Here is a 13,856-nt window from a genome sequence, read left to right on the forward strand (position 1 = left end):
CACAATTTTACCCCCAATTCAAATTATGCCACACAGTAGTGCAACTTTATTCACATTATATCATGCGATGGTGTCCCTTATTCACGTTACATCACACTGTAGTACCACTTATTAATGCCATTCATACACATTATGACATACATAATGCCCCTTACACATATGTTGCACATTATTAATGCCCTTATACACATGACACACATAATGCCCATTACACATATGTTGCACATTATTAATGCCCTTATACACATGACACACATAATGCCTGTTACACATATGTCGCACATTATTAATGCATTTATACATGACACACATTATGCCCCTTACACATATGCCGAACACTATTGCACAACCAATCCACCCGCAGACAGCACTCGCACAGCCGCTAACACTGTGACCTCTGCCTCTGCTTGGATACAGTTTCTTCATACATCTTGTCTCAATAGGCCATGCAGCTCCTGACCAGTTCTGCTAATGTTGGGTGCCTTTTATGCTGAAAATTCGTCTTATTTGCATTGTTATGACCAGCACACACAAGGAGCTTCCGATGATTAAAATGATATGTGGCATGCCTATATTCTGTGTGCGACTGTGGCTGTACCTGAATATGGAATGCTATGTTACAGTGATTTCCATGAATACACTATTTCATATGCAGATGCAGCCTGACTCACACACAGAATATAGGCATGCTGCATATCATTTTAATCAGCAGAAGCTGCTGATGCCCTAGGCAATTGCCTAGTTTGCCTATGCCTAAGGCCGGCCCTGGGCAGCATCCTTCCTCCTCTCACCATGAGGCCTGTATGACAATGAGGTGCTTTACACCTGCCCTTCCCCTTACTGGTTACCTTTCCTCTCCTCTTCAGTTGCTTCCTTTCCTCCACCGTGGTCAGGTAATTGACAGCAGCATACTCAATAACAGAGAGGAACACAAAGAGAAAACTGATCCACAAGTAGACATCTACGGCTTTAATGTAAGACACCTGAGGCATTGAGGCACTCACTCCTGTGATGATGGTGGACATGGTCAGTACCGTGGTGATACCTGTTGGTAAGCAGTGAGTGACAGTTAGATAAGTAATGGGAATATTACATTCACGCTCTGTATTATTGGCTAAGAAAGTGATAGGAGCGGGATCCAAATAAAAGCAGTAGTATTTTACAATTATTAACAAAATGTACTCTGCAACAATGTGTCCCTATTTGCTATATACAGTATGTGGTAGTACCTCACTATTGCCAGTAGATGTCTCAGTTGCGTTAAAAAAAATTCTATACAGTATACGCTACAGCCAGTGGTGTCAAACTCATGGCCCTCCAGCTGTTGTGGAACTACACATCCCAGCATGCCCTGCCACAGATTTTATATAATGGATTGCTAAAAGTGTGGCAGGGCATGCTATGATATGAGTTTGACACCACTGCGCTGCACTGTACTTTGTTGTCTCTACTTGTAAAAAAATGTATTTTTTTTTTATTGTATAAGTGATGTTTAATAAAGACTGAACCTTTTGGGGGTGTGACGCTGCTTGCAACTTACTTCCAATGGCCATGCTGTGCGATTATAGGGTTACTCAGAAAGTGCATTACCGGCCAAGGTACGTGTGATACAAAAAAAGAACAAAAAAGTAGCACTAGTATACCAATGAGGAATTAAAATATAAGGGCAATTAATGGTGCACACAAAAATAGATATATAAACACAAATAAAACATTTTATAAGAACATATTGTAACCACAGGCACCTATATATATTATGTTAGCTGAATTGCTACTTAGCATCCGTTCCTATGTGTACCGCCAAAATGAGAAATGAACAGGGGTTGTCCACATGGGTAACACAGTCTCCAATATAGCTCTCTGTAGTTGATTAGGGTGTAGTTACCAAGTCTGTCCACTGGGGAATTGGTAGTGGAAGATAGGGAGCCTTTGATAAAGCTGTACTTAGTGACAGTGAAACACGTGTTTAGCGAGCGTTCCTGAATCAGGCCTTTAATATTGTCTTTTGAGAATGTCATCAGAAGAGGACCCATATACAACCGATAGTGACACATTTGTACAGTATTGGTGGTTCTTTACCTCCTGAGGGTAATCGAGCAACTTATGTAACCAGGGAATCTGTTATCTTTTCATTGTTTTGTAATTGTGCAAAACAGACCCAAATAGAGACTTGAGCAGAGCATTCAAGCGAAATAAAGGCAACAGTGAGGCACATAACTTAGCAAGAATGTATACCTGTGATGGCGACAGTGATATCTATAATTATTACTGTGTGGGTACATCTGTACAAACACCTTGATACCATACATCATAGTGGGGTCCCACAAGGTATCACCATGTGACACACTGGCAAGTATCTGCTGATAGGGGACTTGGGAAGTCTTACCTAGTGATACTCTGGCAGGTACTGCTCTCCTGTCTATCCAGAATGACACCCATGACAGCATCACCATGAGCATTGCTGGGAAGTAGGACTGAAGCACAAAAAAGAAAATGTGCCGTCTAAGGATGAAGTTGATGAAGAGTCTGTTGTACCAGCCTAGTAATAAATGGACAAAATAATATTACAAGTCTCCTATCAAGAAAAAAGTGATTAGATTATTATAAATAATATGTAACTCCATATATGATGAAGACATAACAATACTTAAGCCTTTTGGACCAGTTTATCAGAGCCTTCACCTCCTACCCACCCACTGTTCCCAACCAGAAGATGTCCCCAGAGGAATAAGAAAAGTGTGTAGCAGCAGCAGCAGCACACACCTACTCTCATGGTGTCAGTGCTGCTGCTGCCCGGGAGGGACAGAGGGGGAAGGGGGGGTCAGGCCCTTCAGTAAGCCTGGGCCTGGGTACCCCCCCCCCCCCCTCCTTCTCTCGGTGGCCCTGATCCCCTTCCCTTACATTGTGTAACAGACTATTGAGCATTGAGCCCGGCCAGGGGAGGAATGGAACAATGATTGGACAAGCCCCTCCCAGAGCCGGTGCACGCTTTTTCGGCACCCTAGGTGAATCTTCAGCTTACTGCTCCCACTACTGTCCACGCACAAATACTGACTTTCCAGAGCCTCAGGTGAAAGTGTGGAGATGGCATTTTATATGTTCAACCCCTGCCGTTTGCATTACTTTCAACAATGATGCCTCACTCAGAGTCATCCATAATTCTGTGATAAACTCAGGGGCACCCCCCAGATTCTGTAGACCCAAGCAGGGAGTGAACTAGGGGTGTGTGTGGGGGGGGGGGGCTAGGGAGTTGAATGACCCATATACTGGATATGATACCCATATGTGCATGCAGGAGGAGGAGACGGAGTGGAGGCAAATTGCTGCCTTGCCCCAGGTGATGAAAGACCTAGTTTCAGCCCTGACACAAGGCAGCTTCTTTAAGGTGCGTAATGGTAGAGTGGGCCCTGTACCTTTGGTTTTTGGGTACGGTGGTAAGTGCTCTTATGACACTATAAATTCCACGTGTACTGTCAGCTCTTGATTGATGTTTAGTTTACTTCTGTCACTATATTCGCATGTTGGTGCTTGTACAGCAGGGTTGCCTACCCTCCCGGAATGGCCGTGAGGGTCCCGGAATCGGGTCCCCCTCCCGGCCCCCCAGAAAGAAGGGCAACCCTCCCGCAAAGCCGCCCTGCTCCTGCGCCCCCCCCCCCCCGCCAGCATCCGCCGGGGGGGGGGGGGTCTCGGATGGTCCGGGGGGGTCCGCGGATGGTCCGGGGGGGGCAGCGGGTCAAATTACGCAAATTACGCTGTTTTAGCCCCGTCCACCGCAGTGCAATGCCTTTAGCATGGCATTGCATGGCGGTGGGTGGGACTAAAACAGCATGAGCACCCTGGCCACGCCCACAAACAAGTAGCCACATGTGTGGCTCCACCCCCATCCCACCCCCTTTTTACTCCCCACAGCCCGCCTCCCCTGAGCTGGCTGCCCTCTCCCGGAAAGGGCAGCCAGAAGTAGGTAAGTATGTTGTACAGTAGTTCTAAAAGTGTCCATGTCCTTTTAAAGTATGACTCCTTGTCAGGGGCAAACGCAGGATTTTCAGAAGGGGGTTTCCAGAGGGGCCGAGCAAAGCACGGAGATGGACACTTAGGTGACCAGTATATGCCGGGTCAGTAAAAGTATTATAGATAGACCAAATGTATATAAATAATAGGGTATGTGGGAAGCTTTGATGTCCCACGTGTGGTAAGGGGTATTATATCAACCGCTCAGCATGTAGGGCCTGGATCAGTAATTTCCACTAATTACCCCTTTACTGCACAGATGGTGGGAGAAGGGAGCATTGGGCTGAATGAAGGGATCCTGATACATAACTTCCAGGGTGGTAGAGGATGTTTAATACGCAGAGGAGGGGTGTATAGTGGAGTGGGCTTATTATTCATAATTCTCTGGTGGGAGGACAGCTTGCTTGACTGCAGATATCTCCAGTTCTCAGAAATAGATTTCTTAGATTTTAATGGAATTAAAAACTAGATAACCCCACCTACCAAATGTTATTGGGGAATAGGGGATCAGAGTTCAGGAGGCAGAGCAATCTGCCAACGAGTATATAAAACTACATACCAGGTGTGTGGAGCTGGAGCAGTAGCCAGCAGCTGGAAGGCTGATATCTCTGGTTCTGGGAACAGTAGAGACAAGCTGCTAGTGTCCATCAAAGGGGAAGAGTCCAAGCTTTTGGAATATATCCTCAGAAAAACTCTAAGTCAGAGAGAACCTGAAATATCTGACTTGGAAGAGCAATTAACAGGCTTGGATGGGGACCACTGCTTTGAAGTCAGATATCTCTGGTTCCCAAGGGCCGATTTTTTAAATTCTTGTACCCATGGAAAGAGGGGACCCTCAGCTTTCAGGCTAGGACCCTTAGACTCCTGAGGGGGTTTCTGGGTACTCAGAAACCCCCCCTGCGTGCGCTACTGCTTGTGGATCACTTTTTGTATATAGCTCTGGCTTCTTAGTTCTCTCACTGGTGTGCTGCTTTGAGCTTTCTGGCTTATGCTGATTTTTGAAGTGCCGCATTTTATACCTAGATATAGCAATAGGAACACAGAGAAGCCTTGACGATGGCTTGGGGGCTTATTCATATATATGCAAATATATGTAACAAAGATCTCTGAATTCTATTATCATGTAGTATTTCAATCTGGTTACTGATATCATTCAGTGTACGGGGGAACAGAACAAAATGACTGCCTTTCTCCAGGAGACAAAAATCCTACTTTCAGCCCTCATTATGCAGACCACCAAGAACCTTTGCAAATAGGCAAAATATGCAACATCTAGTACTTATTCTTTTGTATGAAATCATACCCCCAGCACTGCCCATGCCCCCAGCCCCACTGTCTAGTGTCTATAGAGGGTGTGTGCATGTGCACAGAGTCTATGCACCATTGCTCTGCAGCAAGTAACAAGGGGACTCCCAAATATCCCCCCTTCCCCTCGGGACACTGCTGCCCACGGGTGGGACAGTCCCAAAAAACAGGATTCTATCGCAAAAATCGGGACAGTTGGGAGGTATGATCAAATTCATATAGACTGCAAGCTTCCGAGCAGGGCCCTTTTACCTCTGTGCCTGTCTGATCACTGATTGTTATGAAACGACAGATATGCTTGATGGGGGAACAACCTGTAAACTGCTCTCATGAGCAGGGCCCTCTTCATTATGGGGTTTTCCTTATACCATCAGGTCCTCCCCACTGCCAACAGCTACACCAATCCTTTGGGGTCAGCCAGCGCTATTGAAGCAATGTTTATAAACCATGTTGTCCAAGTTAGGCATTAGCTGGGAGGGTTAGAATTAATATGCAGGGGGTTAGGGTTAGGCTGTGGGAATGGAGGGTTAGCACCATTGGGATGCCAGCATCTATATTTTGACTGTCAACATCTTGTTTCCAGGCGTCCGCATTGGCCTGGGGCTTTAAATGTTCAAGGGCATATACAGAGAAGGGGAGGAGCTGTGACCAGTTCCGCGTGGGTGTGACCAGTGATGTGTGGGTGTGACCAATGATGTGTGGGTGTGACCAGTGATGTGTGAATTTGTACATCCTCACACTATCATTCACGCTGTCTTTATTAATAAAATAAAAAAAATATAGCAAAATTGCAGAATTTTGTGACAAAACTAGAAATACAATTTTAATATTTATGGCCAATAGTGGGACTGTACAAGTATATGCTTCCAGAATGGCTAGTCCATTATACTGCCATAATTGTGCCCATTTTCATGTGGAGGCCTGGAACTTTAGCTCTCTCTGCCCCATTGTTTATCTGGCCCTTTTACTTCGTAAGGTGCTGCAGACCCCTTGTCGGGCCTGGGACTGCCAAAATAGGCAGGGCCCTCTTTCCCCTTTGTGAACTCCTGGTAAGACCACCGGTGTCTGCAGCACTGGCTTCCCTACTCAACCTCTACATTGCTTCAAGGGAAATGTAAACTTTACGACAAATTATACTTGACAGACTCCAGTCCTGGGCCCCTTCTCTGTCTAGGCCCGGGACTGGAGTCCCTGCAACCCCCCCCCCCCCCACACCTCCATTATGCATGAGTACCTGTGCTGGTGTACAGAGCCAGTCCGCTAGATGCACTGAACTCTTCAATGAAAAACTGGGACAGTGCGATGTGTTCATCGGTTTTCAGTGACTCGTTCCCGTGTTTCCAGTACAGCATGAGGTCATCCTCATTGTAGGCATCTGGGAAATATCAGAGGAGGAGAATAGGTCACATATAATAAATGCCGATTCCCAATGAGCTGTGTGCTGCTGGGTGCACTAAGGTTCCTGCCAATATAATAATGTACTATAATAGGTAAAAAATATATATAAAATCCAGGACAATTAAACTGACATTTTAATATGAAAAATGGAAGCAGGGCAAGGTGTCCTGGATGAAAGGGGTCATCATTAGAATTTTTGGGTGTTGATAAAATAGTTGCATACATGAGCACCTTATTGTTCCTATAGAAGGCCAGCCTGGTAATCAGGGTTACCACCTCATTCCGGACACATATTAGTTATACAGGTTCTGTGGCTGGCTGACTTCAAGACTCCATTTCAACTGTTTTTGTTTAAAACAAAAACAAAAAACAGTTAAAATGCAGTCTTGAAGTCAGCCAGCCACAGAACCTGTGTAATTAATACGTGTCCGGAATTAAAGGGATGAGGTGGTAACCCTACTGGTAATGGTTTTGATGGTGCCCAGTGTGTATGGCCCGGCGATGAGCGGTGGTGCACGCGGTGATGCGATTGTATTACCAGCAGCTTTGTGGACGGCTTTGCATAGTGCTGCGCTATGCATAGCCATCCGCCCCCCTCTGACAGCGCCGGGCAGAGGGTAGGCGGCTCAGTGTGTATGCACTGAGCGGCTTTCCCCCTCCATACACGCTGTAAAATGTATAAATACTTTGATTAGATGTCAGAACTACTAGTATCTAGCACCGTATGTGCATAAATAAACCCATGCATGAAATGTATAAATCTACTTACAACTTTCCAGCTCTAAAGAGCAGTTCTGGGTGTCCAGAGGAAACCTGCTGAAATCCATGAAGCACATAGCCGACACTGTTATCCTGCAGCAAGGAGAAGGACAAGATCAAGTGATAGAACAACACCATGTTCATATTAATGCTAAATAGTGCACTGCTCCACTCCACAATATACTGTCTTACCCTATCCTAAATGATCTCTCCGGCTATTTCATTTATTAACCTGTCATACATTGACTGTTGTTATTCCACAGGTGACACCCATTGTCAGTGATTTCTGCAAATTGAAGCCCATAGGCTACAGCTTCACAGTCAGCCATGATCCGATGGCGTCAGCTGCAGGGCCCAAGCATCGGAGATATCTGCTGCGGCCCCACCATCATACATTAGGTTTATCAGTAATATTTCTGGGTAACTCCTGCTAACTAGTGCTTACCAGGAATATGCCCAAAACACTTCTATATTATATACAGTAAATGGAATTGTATAATTTTTGTATTGCAGCAGTAGAAGTGGCAGGATGGCATACCACGTATTCCAACTGTCTTTAACCAAGACAATGCATACAAAGGATAGATAAGATAAATCGTCCCAGACCTTTATCATGTGACATGTAGGGGGAGGTTTACTAAGATGAGAGTTGTATTTCACATGGGATGTTGCTATGGGCAACCAATCAGATACGATCTATTATCTTCTAGAAGGTGCTAAATAAATAAGTGGATTCTTATTGGTTGAACAATGCAACATCCCATGTGAAATACAACTCTCATCTTAGTAAATTTTCCCCATAGTTTGTTGAAGTTGGAGAGCCTTGCTGCCAGGCCCGGGGACAGGGGGGTCAAAGGGGACAGCTGACCCAGGCACAGATGATTAGAGGGGCCCAAGAATCAGCCACTCATCCCTGCAGTCAGCCACCCAGCACAAATGCTGTGGGTGGCTGGCACATAAACCACTCCCCCCCCCCCTAACAATAAATTTTGCGGCCAAGGCGCCACGGGGACTCTGGAGGGGAGAAAAGAGGAGACCTCCAACTGCAGTGGAAGAAGCTACCTGGGGACGGCCTGTTGTGTCGGAACACGCAGCTCCCAGCCACCGCTTACATGAGCGTCGCAGCAGCACCAGCTCATGTCAGTGTATGTAAGCGGCGGCCGGGAGCTGTGTGTTCTGACAGGCCTTCCCCAGGCAGCATCAGCCACTCCAGTTGGAGGCCTCCTTTCTTCTCCCCTCCAGAGTCCACGCAGCGCCGCGGCAGCATAATTTCTTGTTGGGGGGGGGGGTGCCAGCCACCCACAGCAGAGTACCAGGTGGCTGAATTTGGGGCACCTCTGATTGTTCCGCCACCGTCGGGCAGATGTACAGGCTACCCCTGGGCAACAAGTATGTTATCCCCCTGGGCAACAAGCATTTAACTCCTCTGACAATGAGCATGTAATCCTCCCTGGGCAACAAGAATTTAACTCCTCTGGCAATGAGCATGTAATCCTCCCTGGGCATTGAGTGGGCAACAAGAATTTAACTCCTCTGGCAATGAGCATGTAATCCTCCCTGGGCATTGAGTGGTTAATTTCCACTGGGCAATGAACATGTACTCCCCCATGGCAAGGAGCATGTAACTCCCTGGCAAGGAGCATGTAACCCCCTGGCACCGAGCATGTAACCCCCCTGGCACTGAGCAAGATACCTCTGGCAATAAGCAATCAACCACTGGCAAAGAGCATGCAACCCCTGGCAAAGAGCATGTAGGTAAGTGGCATAATATGTAATGGGCATTACGGCATGTGGTATAATATGTTATGGGCATTATGGTGTGTGGCACAATATGTAATGGGCATTATGGCGTGTGGCCTAATGTGTAATGGGCATTATGGTGTATGGCATAATAAGTACTGGCCATTATGATGTGTGGTATAAAATGTAATGGGCATTATGGTTTGTGGCCTAATGTGTAATGGGCATCATGATGTGTGGTATAATATGAAATGGGCTTTACAGTGTGTGGCATAATATCTAATGAGCATTATCCTGTGTGGCATAATGTGCAATGGGCATTACGGTGTGTGGTAGAATGTGTAGTAGACATTACGGTGTATGGCATAATGTGCAGAAGCTGTCTGTTCTGGACAGCGCCTATTGGCTAGCGGTCCAGAGGGAGATTTCCTTGAAAAAAGCTGCGGACAGGGGCAGCTCAGCCGGGCAGAGCAGGGAGCCCCCTTGGCAACGAGCAATATTTGTCCCCCTTAACAACGAGCAATATTTGTCCCCTTGGCAACAAGCAATATTTGTCTCCCTTGACAATGAACAATATTAGTCCCCCTTGGCAACAAGCAATATTTGTCCCCCTTGGCAAGGAGCAATATTAGACCCCCTTGGCAATGAGCAATATTAGTCAACCCTTGGCAACGAGCAATATTAGCCCCCCTTGGCAACGAGCAATTTTAGTCCCCCCTTGGCAACAAGCTATTTCAGTCCCCCTTGTATTTGCCCCGGATGTATTTGCAGGCCTTTATCAGCGTTGCACAGGGATTTCACTCTGGCAGGGAGGCAAATATCTGATCGCAGGGCTCCAGAAATCAGCACCGGTCCGATCACCATTTTGAACCATGCAGATTTGATTTTTTTAGAAAGTCGAATCTGACAGACTTCAATGTGGTTAGAAACAGCTGAATTAACTAGATCTGTGTGGCACACACTGAATACCCACCATGGACTGCCAGGAAAGAGCAGATCTCCTAATCAGAAAACCATAATGTGGCGAGTTTGGTTCTAAAAAAAAGTTTATCGGGTCACAGACTGCAATCTTCTTACCTGAGGCTGAATAAGACGTTCCCGTCCGGATAAACGCGGAGCATGATGTTTTCCATTGTCGTATCATGTATAAATGACCTTTTGGAATGGACAAAAAACACATCCGGCACCCAAATCTTTTTTATTAACCTCCCATCGAACGTCATGCTCCTGTTGTTGGTACTTTGGAATGAGAGCCTCTCATCTTTCCAGTAATGTCTGAGGTATAAGGTCATTGTAAAATCCTTGGCAGGCCAATGGAAAGAAATGAGGAAAATATAATTACTTGATAAGGTAAGTGCTTCTCATGTATAATATCCTGTAGTATTATTACTGCTAGTCTGCAGTCATACAGATGGAGCCAGCGGCCGGCTCCCGCCAGCGGCGCGCGTGCACGAGACGTGGCTACAGAGCTGTCTACGAGTCCCCGCCACCTCCCCCGGTGCCCCTCGCCGCCCCGCTGTCCCCCCTATCCCTGCCCGTCTCCCTGAAGTGGAGACTGGCAGGGACTCGCAGCGGCGCCATCCTGAAACTTGGATGCGCGTGCGTGTAAGACGCACGCGTGTCCCAGTCAGATGGAGCACCTCTGTGCGGATATTCTGGCGATCCTCGGCCAAGGAAGAGAGGCGCTCCATCTGTATGTAAATCATGGCCTACAGAAAGGAACCGGGTTACATGCCCCAAATCCTTCATAGATGTACCATAGCGCTTTTGTAAACCAGTTTGGGTTTTTATAATTATAAGGATTTTAATGGAAGGTCTTACAAAATAGGACAGAGGGGAGGGGAACAGAAGAAAGAACAGGATCTGGTGCAAATACATATCTTGAGCATTAGCCAGAGGAACTGTTGAAATGCATTGTGATAGTTTTATAATGATAACCTTAATAACCTTAATGAGTCGGCAGCAGCATTGCATAGCTAAAATAGGCAAGCCATGGACCGTAAACACAGTGGAATATGTGAAAGCGACCATGAAGGATACTAGTTATATGTTTCTGCTTGCAAACCACCCATTCTTTCTCAATAAGGGCCGAAGCTCTAGATTTTTGCAATGTGAGGCTATCAAACATTTAGCATCAGTGAGAATATAGTTAATGCGTGCATTTAGAAGTAGTCAAAGATAGGCCATGGGGAAGCTGATATCATGTGGTAGAGCCACCAAATGGATATCTGAAGGTAGAACCACCAAATGGATATCTTAAGGTAGAACCACCAAATGGATATCTTAAGGTAGAACCACCAAATAGATATCTTGAGGAAGAACCACCAAATGGATATATTAAGGTAGAACCACCAAATGGATATCTTAAGGTAGAACCACCAAATGGATATCTTGAGGAAGAACCACCAAATGGATATCTTAAGGTAGAACCACCAAATGGATATCTTGAGGAAGAACCACCAAATGGATATCTTGAGGAAGAACCACCAATTGCTAGAATGTAGAATTACCAAATAGGGGGCAGAATGTCAGGAGTATCACAATTGCACCATCATAGATAGCACCCTAATAAAGGATCTGGCAACTGTCAATCATTATCTGACTGTACAAATAGATAGAGACCGCTTTGGGGTCCAAGACTGGGTGGAAAGCTGGGTTATACTAGAAGGAGACCAATCTGTCCAGGATGACTATTAGCTTATCATGACATACAATCTAAACCCAAATTAAGCCTGTAAGTGGATTGTAGGTGGGAGATAAAATAAAACAGACACAATCCACCCTCCACCCTCTCTAGAGTGGTTACAGAGCCGGATTAACCATGGGGAAACAAGGGTTTGCACCAGCACTGCAGTGGTGGGTGGGTGGCAGGCAGCGAGTTCGGGCAGCGTGAGACGTGTAGGGGGTCCCTTCAGCTTGTGCCAGGCAGGGGGTCACTGTGGCGGCTGTGCAGTCAGCGGTGGGGTCCCTGCGGCGGTTGAGAACTACTAGTTCCCATCCGCCGCAGGGACCCTGCCTCTGACTTCCCATCCACCGCAGGGACCCTGCCGCTGACTGTCCATCTGCCGCAGGGACCCCGCTGCCTCCCCAGTGCTGCACAGACCACGCTGCGGCGCTGCATGGATGCCCGGATCCCCGCTCCCTGGCCCAGGTACCACCTGCCTCCGTCTAGGGGGGGGGGACCACGATTTTGTTGTCCAGGGCCCCCCAAAACCTTAATCTGGCCCCGTTGAACCTTAGGCTGTCTTCCAGACCAAGCAAAGTGGGAAATTAATGATCGTAAATCTTTGAGGGCAGAAGATGGGACTCATACTGGGATTGATATGACCGCTGAAATCCCGACAAGGGGGGATGTGGATCGCCCCCTTGCGGGCACACTGCGCTCCCCACGCAGCGGGCCCGGTGCCTCGCTACGCTCGGCACACTAATTTATTCTCCTTCTATGGGTGTCGTGGACACCCACAGAGGGCGAAAGTGTCGGGATTTCGGCGGTTGGGATTCCGGCGGCAGGATTTTGAATGCCGGGATTCCGACCGCCGGGATTTGAACTGCATCCCCTCATACTGGGTTTATTTGGAATATATATATATATAGCAGTCTGGGCAGTATTTTCTTCATTATTATTGCAGGCCGGAAATTATTTTATAAAGAATTGATTAGTTGAGGGACGTTGACTAATTAAATACCGTTTGGTCAGATAAGTTCCTAAACATTTTTTTCAAGCTGTCATTTCATTACAAAGTTGTTTGTCAGATGTTGTTGGTCTACTTTGGATACATTCAGCTCCAGCGCCTCAGTCTCATCAGGTTTAATTTTGAAAATAAGAGTGTAGGCTGAACTGTACTACTTTAGATTGGGATAAGGACAAGTGTAGATTTGTTATCATGAGGAGGATATTATCCTTATAGAGAGCAAGTTTGTGACCACAATGGTCAAGAAGAAGCGACAAGGAGCATCCTTGGCAAGTGCTATAATTAAAGTGGAAAGCAGAGAAGGGACACCAGTTGGCCAATACAGATAAAGGTGGATTCAAATATTATGCAGCTACAGCTTTAAGGAAAGTGGCGTGGCAGTTGGCATTCTGCTGTCCTTGTAGTTTTGTTTTTGTATAATTACATTGGTACTTATGTAGTATCTGGGCTGCCGATTTTTTGATTGTATGCCTTAAGTTAAGGCATACAATCAGATGCGATGCGATGCGATATCGCATCGCATCGCATCGCATGCGACCATCGGATGCGATGACCCGATTTTTCCATAGGAATCAATGTTAAAATGGACTGAGTCCATTTTAACATGGAATTCAATGGGAAAAAGGGGTCCTTTTCATACCCCTACTATCCAAGTGGGCATGGAGTTGAATATAAACCTGTGGCGAGCGTAGCGAGCCACCGAGCCCGAAGCGTGGCGAGCGAAGCGAGCCCCGCGAGGGGCCGGTATTCTGTGTCCCCTCGCGGGGCTCGCTACGCTTCGGGCTCGGTGGCTCGCTACGCTCGCCACAGGTTTATATCCAACTCCATGCCCACTTGGATAGTAGGGGTATGAAAAGGACCCCTTTTTCCCATTGAATTCCATGTTAAAATGGACTCAGTCCATTTTAACATTGATTCCTATGGAAAAATCGGGTCATCGCATCGCATCGCATC

The 13,856-nt window shown here is 46.6% G+C and overlaps 1 protein-coding gene across 1 annotated transcript in view; it reads right to left on the minus strand.

The window, feature by feature from the left end:
- Nucleotides 1–13,856, minus strand: part of GABRR3 (gamma-aminobutyric acid type A receptor subunit rho3) — a 39,278-nt gene that overhangs the window by 13,099 nt on the left and 12,323 nt on the right. The window contains exons 4-8 of the mRNA XM_083171959.1: nucleotides 10,288–10,511; nucleotides 7,481–7,563; nucleotides 6,548–6,688; nucleotides 2,387–2,539; nucleotides 849–1,045 (exon numbers count right to left, since the gene is read on the minus strand). Of these exons, the coding sequence (XP_083028085.1) occupies nucleotides 849–1,045; nucleotides 2,387–2,539; nucleotides 6,548–6,688; nucleotides 7,481–7,563; nucleotides 10,288–10,511 (798 nt within the window). The remainder of the gene's footprint in view (nucleotides 1–848; nucleotides 1,046–2,386; nucleotides 2,540–6,547; nucleotides 6,689–7,480; nucleotides 7,564–10,287; nucleotides 10,512–13,856) is intronic.

This window comes from Crinia signifera, chromosome 2 (assembly GCF_055691185.1).
Source record: "Crinia signifera chromosome 2, ASM5569118v1, whole genome shotgun sequence".
Classification (NCBI taxonomy): domain Eukaryota; kingdom Metazoa; phylum Chordata; class Amphibia; order Anura; family Myobatrachidae; genus Crinia; species Crinia signifera.